The following is a 21070-nucleotide window of genomic DNA, read 5'->3' on the forward strand; positions in this document are numbered from 1 at the left end:
AGGAAAGAAAACAAAATGATGGCAATAAATAGCCTCTTTCGCATGTTGCCCATCATCGCCCGTCCAGGTTCTAGGCAATGTTATTGTATTGGTGTGCAGGCCAAAGACGTAATGGAGTGATGCTACGGTGCAATGTTTAATGCTGTGTACGGCAGTTCGGCATACACACAATTACTTGATTGCTAACCGATGACATAGTCATTTTACTCAGATAAACATTTACTGATGTCAATGCTATAACGTGGAATTAATTTCTATGTATAACCATCTCTGTCGAGGCACACAAATCATAACTCTAAACATTTAAGATTGGACGTACGAAGATAAAACCACTGTAGAATTATTTACTTCTTTATTTTATCTTCTTATTAATGCTTCAACTGACAAAAATTACATGTTTTCAAGTATGAGTAATAAATCAATCCCATCATTTTCAACAGCCCCAACAACAACAAATTGATAAAACAAACGAAGATATCATTAACCCACTTTTCCTTCGGAGGTAAACGCGAAAACACCAACGCCGATGATGACCGAGAATATGATTAGCAGGCAGATGAAGAACTGTTCAATAACCAACATTACCATATTAGTGTAATGTATTTATTTAACCTCCATTTCATCATAATTTTATCAATCAGCCTGAATTTATAAACAACAAATTTTTTCACGAAAATACAAAAAATTATTCAAATAAAAATTAAATAAATAGTAAAAAGTTATAAATAAAATGTGTGACCAGCCCAAGAAGACACTGACTCTCCCTGCAAGCACCACAACACCCAAGGAACCCAATGGTGATTATGAGGATGCTGATGACGATGAGGATGATGTAGATGTAATCACTCGCCAGCGTCACATGCATTCTTGCCACAACTTCATTCAACTTGCTACTCTTCAGTTCTCTGACTGCATCGTCCAGTGACTTCGAGTTCACCTTTATCCAGATTCCAACGGAGAGCAGTGCAATTCCTATTAACTGACAAAATAATTTTATTAGTTAATGTAGTTAGTTAATTTAATTAATTAATTTTTATTAGTTTAGTTTATTTTATTAATTAATCGATTATTTAAATATTTTGATCATTCATGGGCACATGTTGAAAATTTTTGTTTTTATATCTTCAATTTGTTGTTTGCGCAAATACATTGCTATTTTTTTTTAATTTTTTTTTAAGTTTAATTTCCATAGCTTTTTTGTTGACATGTTTGTAACTCGTTCACATTTACACTTCACTTAAACTTCATCAATTACCATTCAATTTTTTCCGATTTACTTTCAACAGGATAGACGCCATTTTTCAAAGTGCCTTGAAATGAAATTCTATGTATACATACCATTCAATATTGTGTGAAAATTAATATATCCTACTTAATGTTCTACCGTTGAAGAGGACAACGGACATTTAAAATGAAAAAAATTTTCAATTGCGGATTTCGTTTTGCTCTACAGAACATCAATGAACGCATAGTTTGATTGTAAATTATGCTTTTTAATAAGTTTTTAGAAACGTGGAATGCATATTTGTCTGACATTTGCTGTTTATAATCCACCAAAATCAATGTCAGTTAAAGAACATATCAACATTAATTATGTATATTTTAACAAATCAACATCAATTATTACCGATAAAGCCGAAAATTGTGTTTATATAAAAGGCGTTATCAGTTAAACTCATCGTAAACATCACCCAGATTATAGAGGGGTGTCGAATTAAAATTTTGAAATGATGAAAAATAATATTAGATATTTAAAAATTCTATTCAAGTTTTCACGAATCCAACATTCCAATCATTGTATTTGTTGAGGAGTGTGTGACCTTTTTTATTATTTTTTATTGTATGCCGTCGGTTAGAAAAACCTTAACCAGGATATTGGTTAACAAAATGTAATCGCGTTTGAGAGAAAGTTATTTGTTAGGAAAAACTGAAAACAAAAGGTGAAAATTAGTCTGTAAAAAACCAATTTAAAAAAAAAGCTGTGAATTAAAAAGTCGAAGTAAAAAATAGAAATTTTTGGAAAAACTTGAAGATATTAACATGATAAAAAATAATTTTGAAAAGTGGCACCATAAATTTCAACGTTACTTCAGAGATTTAAAGGTATCAATTTTGTCGGTTGATTTGATTGCGTATACAATTCACTCAACGGCCTTCTGAAAATAATCTAAGTTTTGGCATTTGTCGACTAGCTACTTTATAATAAGTTAAATTTTTATTAGGATGAGAAAAATAAAAAAAATTGTATCACTATTCAACAACAAATGCAACACACATAGTTACAGGATTGATTAAATGAATAAATTTTGCTAATTATTATGTTAAATTTGATTAATATCGCGGAATTATTATGTTTGAAAAATTGAATATGAAACTTTCACCTATATCTGAATAATAGAAGCGCTTGTTTTAAAAACCGCTTTCTGATAATGTAATTTAGTAGCACAACCATTTTGGATCTACACTGTAGTTAAATGATAACGTTTGAAAAGTTGTTTAATAGTTCATTAACTTACTTTTTCATTTTTATAATTAAAATAACTTTCCAAACAAATGATATCAATGTTTCTTTAAAATCAATTATTAAAAAAACGTCATCGCTCGCAACAATACAACATTTTTTTGGTAAGTCTCGCTGACAACCATCACGTTCAGCAAAAGTAACATTCAGAAGCCGATGGTTGACATCATAAATGAATTTCTAACAGATGCCAGTTTGTTTTCTTGCACGTTAATGTTTGAAATTTTTAGCGCCTAAGCTAATGAAATCTCACAGAAAATCTTTTCAATTTCTGTCGTGCAGGTTAATTTAATTGGGTTGAAGTCTAAAAAAAAGCGTTGGTTGCGAGGTTAAAAAAATTAAAAATGATCAACGAAAAATCTAATTAATAATAATTAACATGTAACGCGCTAGATTATTTTAAAAAAAATTATTTTTTTCAATATTTTTTTCCATAGCATTGAAATTGAATAAATTTTAAATAAATTACAACAAATTACTTGGAACCTACCCAAAATATGAAGTTGAAGGCAAACAAGAGGTACTTGATGCACGAGTAACATCCTTTCAGTGCCATTTTTTATTGTCTTTATTTTCTATACACTACACTTTGTGGCTAGTCAGTTTAAAAATTACTTCTTATGCTAAAAACACCAAATAGTTTGTTTATATAACTTTAAAAATAACTATTTTTATTTATTACCAAAAAAATCTATTAGATTTTAAAGACTATTTAATCGAAAAATCAATTAAATTGATAAAATTTTCAACACCGAGTATGTTATCAACATTGAAAACGAAGTGGCATGGTTGTGAAAACATTTGAATTTAAACTTCTTGTTCATGTTCGTCCTTACCATCCTCATCATCCTCATCAGCATCATCATTATCATCATCACTACCATTACCACCATCTTCATCATCTTCATCTTTCCTGTTATCAACCATATTTTCTAGTCATTCACTCACCCGTTCTTATATATCGTCGATATGCATCATGCAGGTATATTATACATACATGTATATATACCTGATGCATGTGTGTGTGTGTGTGTGTGTATGTTTCAAATTATATTATACATATATATATATATATATAGCAGAAAAAGAGAGAGAGAGAGAAAAAGAGAGATAGAAAGATGTGGTGACTTGGGACGTGACAGATATACATACTCGTACACAGTAGTCGAGGCATCAAACACACAAGGCGTATGATAGGAACATAGGTGACTAACGTTATAGGTCCAAAACTAAATTAATTAAATATAAATGAAAAATTGAGAAAATATAATTGAATTTTTGTATATATTTATTTTAGTTTTCACACGTTTAATAAGAGAGAAAACGAAAAGAGAGAGCGAATAATAAAGGGGGAGGATAGAGTATTTTGAATGTAATATACATTACATATGCAACCAGTGTGTGTGAAAATTTCGCAAATTATGAGCGTTTGCTTTTAACTAAGTTTTAACAAACATTAAAAGTTACAAATATACTTATGATATTGTTATGGAACAAAATCACAATTTTTTTCCAATTGAACAGCTTTCTTGCTAAATAACGAGACTTGTAAAAATAATAAAAGGTAATCGTTATAGATACTTTTCAAATACGTATTTTACAAGCATACGCAAAAGAAGGTACGCACATGTTCCTCCTCTCTTCTGTATAATGATGAATGTAGCCGCATCGATCCAACACAAGGGAGTCGAATTTTTTAATGTTAACGAATTCATAACAGTTTCATAACATAACAATAACAGTTTTATTCATCCTCAATAAAACTTCATTAACGTTATTTTTCTTGAGACTGAAAATTTTTTCAATATGAACGAACGCTGTTTAGCAAACTTACTTATAAAAAGTGTATCACAATTGAAATATTTAAAATATTTAAGAAATGTAAGAATAAAATTGTTAATTCAACCAAAAAAAATTTGAACAAATACAATCAAAAAAAATTTTTTTTTGACTCTTTAATAAAACCCGGTATAATCTTTCACAGCCTAAAATCATCCTCATCATCATCATCCATCATCATCCTCATCATCATCATTATCATCATCATCATTTCATCATCATCCCCATTATGTATGTTTTCCTTCGCATCATTATCATCCTTGCTGTCATTGTCTCATCATCAACACACCATCAATTTTAATATCATCATAATTATCATCTTTATCGCTTCACCTCTTTCATCACATTCCTATTCATACTTTTGACACCATCATCATCTTTATTGTTATTAATGGTTTCCACATTGTAACCATATTTTTCATCAAAATAACCACGAGGGCTATTGTTATAACCACCATTCCTATTTTCATTTTCAGCGTACTATCCACTTTCGCATCATCATCATCATCATTTTCATTTTCGTCTTTTTTCTCGTTATCATCATTTTCATCCTCCTCCTCCTTAATAGTTAATCATTGACCTCATCATCCTATCTTAGTCATCAAACCATCGTAATGATCATCACCGTCATCATCATCTTCATCACCATAGTCATCTCCATCTTCATCATCGTCTTTATCATCTTCTTCATCATTGCCGTCATCATCTTCATCCTCATCAACTTCATCTTCATCATCGCCACCCTCATTCTGGATTACATGTTTGCTCAACGACAGACACACGGCACAGCAAATCAACTAAGATAACAACTTTGCAGAGAATTAACATTAACATCAGGCATGCAGTCAAAACAATGCTCATCATTAATTCTCTCTCTCTCTCTCTCTCTCTCACTCTCTCTCTCTCTCTCTCTCTCTCTTTCTCTCTCTCTCTCTCTCTCTCTCTCTCTATCTTTGCTTTTAATGAAATGATTGCAAGCGAGACACTCTTTCCATTGGCCATTTTCAACATCGCTACATAATCAATCACAATCCAGGTTAATACCGATACTAACTGATAGTCTTCGTGATGTTATTTGGTCGTTGCAAGCAGATTTTAATATGGTTTTCTGCATTGTTCATTTTATTCTAAAAAAATTAACATAAACTCTTATTTTGTTATCCACCAATATAGAGAGCTAAACAACGACACACTTGCTCTAAAACGTATACGCTACTGAAAAAACTAATTTAAGATTTTTAATTGTTTGATTGGTCATCACCTTGAATGAAGTGCATAGGTTGCGAAAATATTGACAAGCCCTTCTAAGTTTAAAAAATTGAATGTTTTTATAGCTCTAGATTTTAGTTTTCAAACAAATCTTTCTAATGTTGCTGAAAAAAGCAATCAAAGAGAACTCATATATTTTTTGATTTGAGAGTCTGAATGAAGCTAATTTTTTGATTTTATGAACAAATTACACACTGAATATTGAAAGTTTTTCCACGTCTCATGATTTATCGTAACTCGTGCTAATTTTTATTAATCTGGAGTAGACCAAACTGCTGTAAAAAAATCATATGGAAATTGAGACTGAAATAAAATTTGTATAATAAATACATAATGTATTGGTTATTAAATCATGTAAAACAAAATAATAGCAATTTTCGAAATGAAAATATCTTTTATTAACGAGAAAAACAACACTAAATAATCACAAATATAATCATTTGAAAATAAACAGAAAATGAATTATGTATCAATCAGAAGTGATAAACTCATTAAGCCTAATTTTATAACATCTAACAAACTCTGAAAAACAAAAATTTGACAAAAATGTCACCAAACGCTAAGCACCATTAACTTATATTATAGATAATATAAGTCGCGTTGTTAAGTATTACCATTTGAAATATCGATTGAAAGAATTAACGCATTTTCTTTAAAGCCTGTTGATTAGAATAACTTATCGCTTAAAAGTGTTAAAAATTCCTTAAAATATACAACAATTATTATTTTTTCAAATTGTTAATGTCTCAATTTAAATGGTAATGTTTCAGATTTCAACAACAATTACTACAAAATAACACAACTTTCCGTGTTCAACGAAAAATATATATATGTATGTATAATTTTGACGGGTTATATATTTAGACTTAATTCATTAAATACAAATATTTTAAGTAGTTAAATGCGATGTTATACTAATCTTTACGCAAATACACATATGCAATAAAAGGCAGACTCTCACATTGAACTAAGGCACATGAACTTAAGAATAACGTGAATGTCAATAAATTAAAATAAATAATGAAACCATCCTTTACATTTAATAATTCTCATTTTGAAGAAAATGCGATCAAAAAATGTAATAAGGGAAAATAAATAAACGAAATATTTGCTACAAAACTTGGTCAAACATAGTGCATAAATTAACATTGGTTTACAATTGAAGAGTATTTTGAGACAAAAAAAAAATTGGCTGAAGTTAGTAAGGAATGTGGACTTATATCATGAAAATGTTCGAACTGAAGCCGATAATGAAAATATTGTTTAATCAAATTGAAATAAATAAAATAAAAATATTAAGTCGTCAATCTAAATATCAATTTTTTCGGTAAATTTTCATTTTCTGGAACTCTCGAGAAGTTCCCGTTGTTTGCCCGGCACCACCTGCCGAAATTGAAAATAAAGCATCGTTTCATTTTAATCAAACTCAGAAGTTATGTTTCATTTTCATCAAATTCGGAAGTTGAACTAACTTCTGAATTTCTAACTTCTAACTAACCCTATCTAAAATCATTTAACAAATTTATAACATTGCGATATATATTTATTTTCTTGTTTAGTTACGGCAATCAAGAATAATTTAATTGCAAATTGTTAGAATAAAACGGCGAGTTAAAAAAATTGTTAAACCAAAAAAGTCTAGCAACTACACAATTTTTGTCATTGAACTTGTAGTTTGTTGTTGCTATTTAAATGGAAATAAATACAGACTGAACAAAATTAAACTAAGTTTAGCAAAACAAATATCAATAAACAAATATAGGGTAACGTGGGGCAAAACGCCGCATGGGGTAAAAAGCCTAAATTCAGTTTGCACGAAATTTGTTTAAGACCGAAAGTTTTTCAATTAATTTTTAAAAATTAGAACGTACCCTTATTATTTTAAATATAAAACCACGCCGTTTTTCCACTTGTTTTTTCTGTTTCAGAGTTTTGTATAATTTGCGAGTGAAAAATTGGTCGTGTTATAAATTTTGTGTTCGGGTTTTTAATTAATTTCTTGATAATAAGATTGTTATTTGTGAAGAAAAGAGGTTTTTTATGAAGAAAAATCATTTTCACATATACAAAAGTAACTTCTAATCGGTTGGAACAATTTTTTTGTATTTTTAAATTAAATTTATTCTTAACATTGTCTATGGGGGTAAAACGCCTCTGTAATTTAGGGGCAAGAGGCCCAATTTACATTTATTGAACTATTTAACAAATTTCAGATATTTGTATGTAGGCAGCTATCCTTGTAGTTAATTGTTAAAATGTATTGAAATTTATGTTTTATGTGTAAATTAATTTCATGTATTTTAATTTTTAAAGGTATAAAATGGTCAGAAATTATATAAGAAAATCTACACGATGCTCAACTTAGGATGGTGAAAGTTAGAAAAAAGCCTTGGCCAGTTATTTAGTAAAGTTATCAGAGAATATGGAGTTCCTGCAAAAACTTTAAGAAGACATCAAAAAGCCGTGACAACATCTCCGGGAACTATAAAGCTTAGTCGGTTGTCAAGCGATCTAAAGATTTGACTCCTTGTGGGACATGTTCACAAATTTTTTGTAATGATTTCACAGGATTTCAATGAATAAAATGCTAAAAATGTAACATTTGGCATCATAATTCCTGTATAGGGCTGGAAGAAGACTATCGTAGAACTTTTATTTGTATCAATTCGGACAATAATTAACAATAAAAATAAAATTTTTATTTTCTTTTTATCCAATTTTTATTTTATGTACAATAAAACTGTTCACATTTTTTTACATGTTCAGATTTGAAACTATTTTTAAGCTTATTTTAATAGTTTTTCTACACAGGCCTTTTGCCCCATGCATGGGGCAAAAAGCCCATTTTATAGAGGTCTACGGTTTCTATTATAAAACATAGGAAACCTATGTTTGAACAATTTAATTTGTAAAATTAGATAAAGGACATATTAATCTAGTAAAATAATCACTAATGTTCTAGAAATATTCCATTTTTTAGATGTAGTCACTCATCAAAGGCTTAACTATGGCTTCTTGCCCCACCCTACCCTAAACAATCAGAAAAATTAAAAAACCATGCTTCATTAGCCACTAACCGTAAGGATCGACCCATTTTTTCGAAAGTCATTTTAGAATTGTTTTTAATTTGCCCCCAGAGTTCAGCAACAAATTTTGATTTTCCTGAAATGATCCTGAAGATACCCTGCTCCTTGTTTTCCCACCGCACACAACTGGGATTGTACTGCGGATTGTTCAGCAGATCTCTCATGAAGTTGGAGAGAAGGATTTCTAAAAAAAAAATATTTACATTTTAGTTAAAAATGAAACGTATATAAGTTTTTATTACTTATTTTTATTATTTTAGCTGTTGTTATCAAAACTTTTATGAATACGTCTTGACGAAAGCAAATATCAAGGTTACTTTCAAGTGTTTATTAATTTTAACGCGCAAACGTGCTATCAACTTATACTATTCAGTTTAGAGAGACATAACTTGCCTGCTGTGCTACGTACAGTCTGTGTGTAGGCATTTGTGTGTTTAGCTAGATGTCCTTCACAACAATCTCAAACAGCAAGTAAACCATATCTGACCCGAGACACGTATCGAATGTATTTCTTTTTTACATTTGAGACTTTTTTTTGGTGTTATATAATGTGCCTCTTTTTCATTCACTCGAGTTAAAAAATCCAGTTTGAGTCTGAGTACATTCACAAACGGGATGGTTTTCGATTGTTTATTGCAGTGGTCGATGCATCGAGTTTTCATAAAACCAAACAGTTAAATTTAATAAAAATGAAGATTATGCGGTTTTAGAGCTTCTGTGTTCATCAATAAGTTAATGGGCTTATTAAATTCAAACTGCGTACGCGTGTAAGGTAGTTGTAGACTACATGTGTGTTGGCTTAGTTGGGTTAACAAATTATTATATCCACGTAAAAACCTACCAACATGCATCCCTTTAAACTTTTATCGAGTGCAGCATTGTTTAAAGTTAATACCTGACTGTGGTGTTTGACTGTTTGCCTTTTATTGAATATAAATACATTCCGTGTGTTTTTGAATGTGTGAATTTTTGTATTTTTATACGTATACCTTATTTATTTTGTTTGTTTGTACGTAGAATGAATTTATTGACTGCTTAAGTGTTCAAGCATCTACACATTCACCAACCAGGAAGTAAAAACTCAGCGAGTTAATTACTGTATATATATATTAATGAATTATTCAACAAATTATTTATCAGCTTAAGCATGTTAGTTGGTTTAATATGGATATATGCATGTACTTGTACATAAGTACATATTTTTGAATGTGTGAATGCACGTATGCGCGTATGAATGAATGAATTAATAAATTTGTGTGAATGTTTGTATGTGTAGCTCAGATGAGTATTTGTTGAGGCAGGTGTGAAAAAAGCTCAATGATGTTTGGTTTGATTGGAAGATAGATACTGTGTAGGGTTGATTTGGTGGAAATGACTGTATAACCTTGCCAATATCTGTGGAGTTTTCTGAGCTGAGAACACCTTTTCAAGGTTCGTTGACGAACATTTAAATATAAAAGATTAGAATTAGAAGCGTTTGAAAAAGAATGTTAGAGAAAATAGTTTGGAATCGAATGAAAACGAAAGATAAGAAACAAAATCTTTATAAAGCAACTTGGAAAATAAAAAATATGATGAACGAAAAGGAAAAGTACGAAAATTAAGGCTCTTTGGACATAATTGCAAAATTTCTGGTATAAATTAATTAAATCTGTTTAGTAAGAAACAAGAGAAACTAGGAGAGAAATGTTGGAAAACCTGCAACAAAACGGAGAAATAATTTTAAAGAATGAACTTGGTGGTGTTATTGAAATCAAAAAAATTGGCCAGAGGATTGGTGAAATTTACAAAAATTAAACGTCATCGACCTCAACTGTTCTTCAAAAGATCAGAAAAGTTCCTTTATCACGAACAGAACGATAGGATCGTGAACAGGATGGTAGCAGCAAAAATATCAACCGTTATATGAACCAACACAACGATTCAACCAATTAATTAATTACTTCAAGTATAAGTTGAACAAATAAACAATTAGTTAATGTTTCGTTTTTATAACCTGCAAAAGCCTACTGACAATTCACTTAAATGGTAGAGAAATAATTAATTTTAACGGGCAGTAAACATTAAGCTGATGTTCATGAATCTAAAACCACTTGAACATCTTAATTTGAGGTCTTTATTCAGTACGGGAATCACAAATTTGCTCAGTTGAAAAAGATAAGCTGATGTAAACCATGCAACAGAATGAAACAATTTATACTTACGTAAAATAAATTGGCATGAAAAAATTTAATTATGAGCACGTTAAAAATAATTTAGTAAAAATGAATTTTAGGAAACATAAAAATAGTTTAACTTTTGAAAATGAGCGGAAAATTATCATTTCAAGCATGTAAGACAAAAATAATCATAAGTACATGATTAATAATTAACGACATTAAAAACAAACTTGAAGTATGTTTCTTCTTCACACTCTTTTGTTCAGCTTGGTCATCATCCGAAATTATTTTGTTGGCCTTTGCTTTGGAAACTTTTGAAGATATACTGGTTACAACGCTGCTGTCTGCATCATCAATAAAATAATTTTTATTGGCGCTGTCATGAATGATGTAAGGGGTAAGTAAGTTTGTTTGTAATAAACATTAAAATTTTATGTTTACCGTTTTCATTGTGACAATTGTTAGCTGTAATTTTTTCTTTGTCCTCATCGCAGTCATCTTCTCTTTTCCGTTTTTTTGTGGTGACAGGGCACACTTTTAATTTGTTAAGACTTTTTACCTTAAAATGTTTTGCTTGAGCATCTTCTTTGAGGTTAATATTTGGCTGAATTGGTTGAAAGTTCTTCGTTTTCGTTTGGTCGAAAGGATCATCTTCTTCATCACTGGAGTCCAACAAGTTTGATTCCATGACTGTCGATGGGATGAGTGCAACTTTCACCTCTTCAACTTCTTTAACCTTTTTCATCTTTTCAGTTTCTTTGACTTCATTTGAAGCGAGGAGTTTTTTAATTGTTTTCGTTTCAACAATCCTACAAGGATCGCATTGAGTTGTCGGAAGAAACAGTTGTGGATTTTGTTGTCTTTCTTTGTGGAGGTTATGTTGTTGTAGTTGTTGTTGCTGTGTTTGTTGTTGTATCTGCAACTGTAGTTGCTGAAGTTGTTGTTGTTGCTGCAACAACGCTTGTTGTATAACATATTGGTACAGATTGTTTTTGAAAGAAAATGGAAATTGTCGTTGATGTTGGGCCAATGAAAAATTGTAGCCAATTGGCGCTATTAATGATGGAAAGACAAGTTGTGCAGCCGGTCTGCAAGAAGAAGAAGCAGTCAACTCTGTCAACGGTACTGATGTTTTGTCTGTTGCTGCAACAGAATAAACAGTTGTTTCAGGATATATTTGATTGAGAATTAACAGAGTAAAATCACTTAACTTCGAATATTTCAAATAAATCCCTGACTGTAAAAAAATAATGATGAAAATACAAAAATTGAAATAATACTTTTGAGCTTGTTCAAACAAACTGGCTGTTCATTGGATAACACTTGAGATTCTTGTTTTATTGGCTGGAGAACGTTTGGCGCTATATTAAGCGGAGGTTGTTGATGTTGTTGTTGTGGTCGATATTTTTGAAAATTGAATGGAGTGTTTATGAAAACTGGATGAGAAACAGCTTGATTTGGGCTAGCATAAGAATTCGGGAGCAGTCCTGTGAATGGTGGTGTCAAATATTTGCTTACGTTTTGTTGAGGCCTATGAGATCGTTCGTTCGCGAAACACTGTTGGGTTGGTTGCGGATTTGACGGCAACTGTTGGTTAGATGCTTGTGATTGTAACTCGGTTTTCGATGTATGTTGTGTTGTTTGTTGTTGTGACGTATGTAGAAGGTCTGATTGTTGTTGTGTGAAATGTTGTTGCGATGATCGTGGTGTTTCTTCTAAAAACTCTCGCTGCAGTACCTTTCCACGTGGATTTTGTTGTGTTGTTGTTTCCGGTTGCAGTATTTGTTGTTTTGTTGCTTGTTGTTCTGTGAATGTTAATGAATGGAGAATAGATTTTGTGTTACTATCTCCAAGTACATCATTGCTGCTCTTGTTCGTGTAATCTGCACATAGAAACGTTGAAAATTTAATGAATAGAACTTCACAAAGTTAAACAAGTATGACAACATGAACAAATTCACATTCACAAGAACAACATTATCAACGAAAAAAATTATCCACTCAATAAAAAAATTATCAATATGACTACAGATAAATTTATGAGCAACATTAAAAAGGGAAAAATCATCACAAACTATTATAAAGCAGCCTGAATGAGTCGTACAGCTTCTCCCCAAAATTGCTATCTTTTGATTTGAAATCTTCACTCGTCATTTTGCAGAACTCTTTTCCAGTCATTCCTTGAAAATTTTCCCCTCTCAGTGAAGGTAGTTGAATGTTTTTCAAACCCGCAGTGAAATAAATCCAATCCAGGATGTCACTGTTATTCCAATCTTCCGGATGCTTCGATTGCCAGGTATCCATCATGTTAAAAACTGTTTGAATAATGTATTGGTAATACAAAATGTGATCATTTTGTCGTTGTTGCTCCATGCTCAGTTGTCTTAGTTCTTTATGAATTTTTAGATTGTAGCAACGTTAATATTTTTTTATTTTTATGATCAAAAAATGTTTTTCTAAACTAAACTCGATATATGTTACATTATGAAAAACTTTTAATTACGTATTCTATTTGTTACTCGATACGATTACAATTTATTTAAGAAGCGTGTTCGATACATATCGTTTAATGTTACGGCGAGACTTGATGAAAGAACTTCAATTATAGGTGGCAGATGCGGAAGTAACTTCTTACAAGGAAGTACAAAATTTTGCTTGCTTCTTTCTTCAAGTGTGTGTGCATGTTTTGGCAGATATGTGGGAGTTTGTTTGTGTTCAAGTGTTTGGCTGTGAATGTGTGTCGCTGTTCTGTGCTTCGAGATGAATTGCTTAAGAATGCTGAACAAGTTCCATTCAAAGGTGTACTTATGAATGAAGTTTTAATTTTATGTACGTATATTTTCTTTATAATTGTGTTTGTCTGCTGACAAAGTTTTGCTCTCGCTCGTCATCAGTTTTGGAATCAACTTCCGCATTTTTTAAATTTCGTAGAGAGATGGATTTTTTGTTCTGACTAATGGCGCCATGGCGTTTTTTCAACAGACATGTTTTCTTTCTTACTAGTGCTTTTGGGTCTTGAAAGAGCGCAATATAAGCAAGCATAATAATAATTATAGTAATAATAATAATAATTATTATATAGTGTGTGGTACATGTTTGTGCGGTATGTGTTCAATTAATTTATCTATATATGTATATAAATAACAATTGCGATAGCTTGCTTGTTTAAACATAACCGAGCGTATTCTTCATTCATAAGCTTCATACAAATTAAATGCTTTCATGAGTGTGCGTCCTACGCGCCCACGTCTCTTTTCAAAAATTGAAAAAGCGACTTTTGTATGAAGAAAAATAATAACAATAAAGTTAGAAATTATAAAAGGAAATTACGGAAATTAAAATATAAAATTAAGATAAACTTAAAATTTTGAAGTTTGATAACATAATAACACGTGATTGTCATTGACATTTACTAATACACGTAAACAAACGTTGTATGTCGTTGTGATGCCACTGCGCAATTTAGGTTAAGAGTTCCTACGTTCAACGTTAAGGAGTTCCCATGTTCAATACACGTGCACGTTGGCTGACAACATTTCATAATTATCTGACTGAATCTTACTTAATTTATAAAACTTGTAGAGCATCAATTTTTCATTCAAAGTCTTATTTTTTCATCGTATAAACTTTATTATGATCGTTTGCTTTAGATGGAATGCGGCGTTTGATAACATTTTTACTGCGATTTCATTGTAAAGTGACCTGTCTTTGTTGGCTGATATTAAATATGTTAAAGTTGCGCTTTAAGTTTTTTTGCGTAGTTAGGTAAACACGTTAATATCTCCTAATGAATTTTTCAATTATTCTTGTTTACTTTAGTGTGAGTTGATTTCTAACACCAAGTCAAAAAATTTCTAAATGATATTAACGTCATTTTGTTAAAATGAAAAAAATAATGGAACAGCAACTTCAGATCACAAAACTCATTTTAGGCAATGCGGTACTGCGGCGCTCGTGCTCACTTTTGCAATGTTGGCAATATAAATTTAATTTCCAACTCACGAAGCACAAATTATCTGGTTACTCACCTTTTTTTAACACTCAATATACAATGTGCAAACTGAAAAACTAACTGAATGATTCCTACTTGCATCAATATTTCTATGCTGACAAAATGCGAATAATGACAATGATTTTATTTAATTTCACTTTCCTGAGACCTTCCAAACGAGGGCAACGCAGCTCTTTTCATAACATTTCTTGTCATCTTTATCAATAAAGATTTCATTTTGTTTATAACACGCTTTGTTATACACTATATGAGTAAAACCATCAAAATTAAGATTGAAATTATGTGAATTCCCATACTTTCATTTAACTTCCATTTCAAAATTACAAAAAACCCAAAAATGAGCCTCAAATATCTTACATCACCATTAGGCTGCATCAAAAACTCCGCAATTAAAAATGAGATAAGGATGTTTTTGTTCATTTATGAGAAGAGTATATTTCATTATCGTGCCGGGTCAATTATTTCTTTCTTGTTAGAAATATTTAACAATATTTACTAGTATTTTTACATGTGCAAACAGTTGCAATTTGTCAATTAATAATTATGAAATTAAGAATAATTATAAAAAATTCAACGACAACTATATATTTTAATGAATGTAAAAACATTAATTTGAGTAGGTGGCAAATTTGAGTGGGCAGCAAAGTTGAAGAAGGTCTCATTAAAACAAGTCTCTATACAATCCTACAGAAACTAGAAAGTATTATTTTAATGAATTCTGCTCAGTGTAAATTAGAGTTTTATATTACCGAATAGTTCTCTAAATGTTTGTCATGATACGATTGGTATCATTTTATCATTCATTCACCATTCACATATTATTAACATGGCGATATTAATAATTCATCATATTACTAACAAAGATTATTAGGCTTGGCTCCATCATTTGTATTATCACTAAAACAGTTTTTATGAAACTTTTGTTCCATTTCTTTGAACTCGGAGTAGGCTGAGCAGGGATGACTGTCAACATGTTCATCATTTTTCTTGAGGGCGTGGTCGTTAGTGATGTTCACTTGATGGTATATCCAGTGAAGCAGTTCCAGTGACCTCATGCTGTTGCTGCTAGTGTTTGAGTCATCGGAATATGGCGATGTATAACCATCTTTATTGCTAACGATGGTTTTATCGTTAGTAGGAAAATTAATGCACCGACCCACGTGAAAAGAACTGTTTGTTAGTTCGTTATTAGTGTCTGGGCAATTCACTCTATCAAAAACGTCACTCTTCACACCAACTGGAATGAAGTTTGCATTGTCAGTGTGGTTGGAACTTTTAGCCCGAGTACTATTTTCAATCCATTCTGATTTAAGCTTTTTTGAATGTTTACAACTCGGGGCATCGTATGTGTCTCGATGAATATCAAAGAAACTTTGTTGATGCCACAGGTGGTCGATGTTGTTGACGAGGGCTGGGTTGTTGCTGCTGACTGTGTTGTTATTCATCAGCCTAATTTCACCTTTCATGTTGTTCATGCTTTGCCAAGTAACGATGAAGAGCGTTGAAACACCAAAAAAGATGACAGAAAAAATCGATAAATGATTAGGTTATCACTGTACTAAAACGATTTTTCAATGAAAGTTTCTTCACGTGACTTATAATCCATTAATCCATTATTGAAAGAAAATTTTTAATTTTTCGATAGAAATACAATTTAACGCACAATTTTCCATCCTAATAAGTAAGTATAGCAAGAAGCCATTCATACTCAACTAATTTAAATTTGCTTGACAATCATCAGGCGATTATAACAATAGATTTGAATGAGAGCCTGCTGAATTTCAAGTATCGTTCAGCTTGATAATAGAAGTGTTCGGCTTGTAAATTTTTGCTAACCGTTCAGCTGGCAGTCAAAAACAAGAATGATACCTATACTTACATGTCTTTAGGACTAATAAATTTAAACGATAGAAAGTTCAACTAAACTTTACTCCAATTATTTCAATAAACATGTGCTTGCCCTCAACGCTAATTATAATACACTAATACTAATGGTTGATTCGTTCGTAATAGATTTATATTTAATTACAAACTTGATGCGTGCTCCTAAAGAAAGAAATGCGTTTCCTGTATATAATAATTAAAACATATAAATGTATACTTATACACACACACACACACACACACACACACACACACACACACACACACACACCACACACACACACACACACACACACACACACACACACACATATATATATATATATATATATATATATACATATATATCCATGCTTTTTGCTGAATAAAAATTGAATATATGGGTTCAGACTGTTGTATACACAGTATATATATATATATATATATATATATATATATATATATATATATATATCCATGCTTTTTGCTGAATAAAAATTGAATATATAGGTTCAGACTGTCGTATACACAGTCTTCCCTGCTCCACCGGTTTTTTCGTTGCCGCGATATTCTTCCCCCAGTATCCGCTCCGGGGGACCGTACGCACGTCCAAATTTTGAACGAAGAATATAAAAAAATCTTTCAAAATTTGTTGTCTTCATGCGGCGACGACTTTTCCACCGCTCGTTTGTTGGCCATGTCCAACGTTGCCAGCTGCGGGTGGTTGAGATCGTGGCCCAACACCTCTGTGGGCACCAGGCTTGACGACGAGTCTGTGAGATTTGCCATTGGCTTCAGACTTGGCCTGGTCATTCAGAATAAATACACGTGCCGATGTGGCGCAGGGGCGGACGAGTTTGGGCACCACGGTTTGGTTTGTCGCCTGGGTGGGGGCCGTCAACTACGCAACTAACCACATTTCGTGCTTGTTGCAGCGGTTCCTGCGTGTCTGTGTGCTTGAAACTGAATGCCGAAGTGTGCAATTAACGACAAATCAAAGTGTTAATCCATTTGTTACTTGATGTTTGACGGTTCAGTGTCACTCATCATGTTTTGGTTTTAACACACGTTAATAAGAGTGCTCTTAATATATATTTATATATATATTAGTATTATGGTACATATATATATATATATATATATATATATATATATATATATATAATATATATATATATGTTGGTAATAGACCATAATTTTTACAATATTCTATAAATTCTACCGAATGTTTGGCGTTAATATGTTTGTAGTTCGTTTTTTCGATTTTTCTCACTAAAGTTTTTTGGTGAAAGTTTAGTTTATTAAAATTCAAAATAAACTTATTTTTCGAATTCATGCTGCAAATAAGGCCATATTTCGATTCCGAATGAATCATCGTCAGTGCTCCTTGTTGTATATATAGGGAAATATTGACTTTGTCACGATTAGCTTTGACGTTGTAAAAATTAACTTTGGTGTTGTAAAATTGAACTTTGATGCGAATCGCATCAAAGAATTTATAGAATTTGGTAGAATTTATAGAATTCGGTAGAATTTATAGAATTCGGTAGAATTTATAGAATTCGGTAGAATTTATAGAATTCGGTAGAATTTATAGAATTCGGTAGAATTTATAGAATTCGGTAGAATTTATAGAATTTATAGAATATTATAAATATATATATATATATATATATATATATATACAATATTCTATAAATTCTAGAATTTATAGAATATTATAAAATATATATGTATATATATATATACAATATTCTATAAATTCTACCGAATGTACAATATTCTATAAATTTTACCGAATGTACAATATTCTAAAAATTCTACCGATATATTTATTTTATTTTTTTTATTTTTTTTATTTTACAAATTTTATTAACCACAAAAAAATGGCTTGGAGACCATACAAGATTATTAAGCTTTATAGGCCACCAAAAAGAAAAACAGAAACAATTTAAAAAATTATCAAGCGCATATACGATAACATAATTTGTTCGTTCAACAGTTTGACACAAAAGCATAGCACACTGCACATAAATTAAACGTTCGTAAAACAAAATGATAATGAAATGAAACTAAAATTTGATCCTTGTAGTGTTATCTAATATATATATATATGTGTGTGTGTGTGTGTGTGTATTTGTGTGCGTGTGTGTGTGTTGTTATTATTAGTGTGTAAATTTATATTGCGCCCTTACACACCAAATCTCACTCAAAGGCGTTGAAACAAATGATCACGTCAACTTGTCTCACCAGTCTCAACAAGTGAGAAATATTAATGTGATGACATAAAATTTTAGAATGCAGGGAATATTTACAGATGAAGAACTTATACATTATTTATATCGGTAGTTAAAGACATGAAACTCAAAAAGCAAACTTTTCATTTAAAATTTTATGTAAATAAAAGACAAAAAACTAGAAAACCTCAGAAAGTTGTATAAGTTATTTTATAGTTAGATTTAGCAATTGAAACTTTATTTAATATAAACTTAAAGTTAATAGGAATTGAAAAATTTAAACAGTGTATAATTTGAATACTACAAGTTGCAATGTTTCATTAAATTCACTCCTCGCTAGTGCTGTCGGCTTTCATCATATCACGGATATCCCGCAAAATTATTCACCTCACTGAATGTCAATAAAATCAAATTTCTACCCAACATAAGCTACCCATGTTGGAAAGAGACCATATTCTATACAGTATTGAACGAATTCTACCAAATTGTTGGCATTGATCAATTTAAAGTTTATCTTTTCAATTTTCCTTATTAGAATTTTCTGGAAATTGTTCAATTTACTGAAAATAGACTTATCCAAGTTCATCATGAAAATTTAATGAAACTGTTCTTATCCGAATTCATCATGAAGATAAGGCCTTATTTCGATTTTTCATAAATCATCTTCAGTGCGTGTTTGGTTTACATAATTTCTTTAAACAAAGCAAAGTTTTTCAACAAAGTTTATTGGTCGGTATCGTATTCATCTTTGTTGTTGTCATTCCTTTGTTTTTCATTGTTATTGAAGTTAGTATTAAGGCGTCGAGTTGGTAATGATGTTATCATTCGTTGTTAAATTTTTATTTGGGGTTTATTGATATTTATTAGAACAGCTTCTGCAAGTTTTAGATGTATTGTGTTGGTGTTTTAATAAATTATTTTTGTGTTGTTGTCAAGAATTTGTTGATTGCAAATAAGATTTGATGGCTCCTCTTTGCGTATGCATTGTGAGGCGTGTAACACCAATATACGAATGTTGTTGACGCGCACAGTCGTCAATAGGGCATTTAAATTCATATCTTACATGATTACGCTTTGGTCCCCTTAAAAATACCAAAAACACATCTCAAATCTCTTCTCCAAATCTGTACCACCGAAGCACCTTTCCACACTCCAACAGGCAAGCTGTACAAGCAAATTGACGGTGTCCTGTTCGCAAATTTCTTTTTAGGACATCTTGAGAGCAAAACGTTTAGAGACAATCTTAAATTGAAAACAAACATTTATGCCAGATATGTTGACGATACCTTCGTCGCAAACGATGATCCGGATTATCAAAAGGAGCTTGGCGCTGCGTGATTCTAATTGCTTGGTTTATATAATTAATCCTAGCTACCTATTCAAAAGTCTTAAATACATTGAATTTTTAATGAGTACATGTTGGTACTTTTGTCAGCAGTCAGCAGCGTTTAACAGTATCTGCAATCCAGTGGCCATAATTTATTCCTTCCTTCATTAACTTTGGTCAACCTTCATCATCATCGACTTCGTAATGAAATTTAAGTGTCTATAAAATAATATATAATCAATTTAGATTGTTATGAAATAAGTGCAAGTTCGATTACCTCTCTTTCTTGGCGGCAGCTAAATATTTAATTTTCTTTGATCAGTGTTTGTTCGTGCTGATTTAATTTCACTTAACCGAAAATTTTAAACAATTTTTTTTGGTTTTATTTTATTTGACAACATTGTTGAGCACAAAATATTAACAATTTTCAATAACCTTAGTTTCAACTTCTGATATTTACATAGTTTTTGACACGTTCTAACAAATTTTACGCCAGCAGTTTATAACGAATTATGACTCTTGTACTTGAAAGTGGAAAGTAAAATCGTTCGTTCATTTTTAATAAATTTATTATCTCAATTGATATCGTATAAGCAAAAAAAGATTTTGTAGCTAATTTTACACTATGTCATTGATTCAGTAATTTCGCGCATTTTAAACGATACTAACTTTACAGTAAGTTCGTAAGACTTCTAAATCTTATTCATCAAACAATATACAAAAAACAGTGAAAAGAAAACTTAAAAAGAAACAACGA

General features: G+C 31.0%; 4 protein-coding genes across 4 annotated transcripts; all 4 read right to left on the reverse strand.

The window, feature by feature from the left end:
- Positions 1–480: 480 nt before the first annotated feature.
- HELRODRAFT_64688 (hypothetical protein) lies at positions 481–3077 on the reverse strand (the record flags this gene model as incomplete). Its single annotated transcript, XM_009017521.1, has 4 exons — positions 481–564; positions 740–845; positions 888–979; positions 3012–3077. The coding sequence occupies 4 exons, from the start codon at positions 3075–3077 to the stop codon at positions 481–483; spliced, it is 348 nt and encodes a 115-aa protein (XP_009015769.1).
- Positions 3078–8654: 5577 nt separating this feature from the next.
- On the reverse strand, positions 8655–8891 carry HELRODRAFT_64381 (hypothetical protein; the record flags this gene model as incomplete). Its single annotated transcript, XM_009017522.1, has 1 exon — positions 8655–8891. A coding segment is annotated over one exon (237 nt), but the record flags the coding sequence as incomplete, so codon positions are not given.
- A 1067-nt stretch (positions 8892–9958) lies between these two features.
- On the reverse strand, positions 9959–13178 carry HELRODRAFT_160574 (hypothetical protein; the record flags this gene model as incomplete). The annotated part of the gene is made up of 6 exons (XM_009017523.1): positions 9959–10137; positions 11105–11218; positions 11316–12111; positions 12177–12361; positions 12612–12679; positions 12979–13178. The coding sequence occupies 6 exons, from the start codon at positions 13176–13178 to the stop codon at positions 9959–9961; spliced, it is 1542 nt and encodes a 513-aa protein (XP_009015771.1).
- A 1841-nt stretch (positions 13179–15019) lies between these two features.
- HELRODRAFT_160575 (hypothetical protein) lies at positions 15020–16361 on the reverse strand (the record flags this gene model as incomplete). The annotated part of the gene is made up of 2 exons (XM_009017524.1): positions 15020–15129; positions 15746–16361. 2 exons carry the CDS (start codon positions 16359–16361, stop codon positions 15020–15022), a joined length of 726 nt encoding a protein of 241 aa, XP_009015772.1.
- Between the last annotated feature and the right edge of the window lie 4709 nt (positions 16362–21070).

Source organism: Helobdella robusta (genome assembly GCF_000326865.2).
Source record: "Helobdella robusta unplaced genomic scaffold HELROscaffold_2, whole genome shotgun sequence".
NCBI classification, from domain to species: domain Eukaryota; kingdom Metazoa; phylum Annelida; class Clitellata; order Rhynchobdellida; family Glossiphoniidae; genus Helobdella; species Helobdella robusta.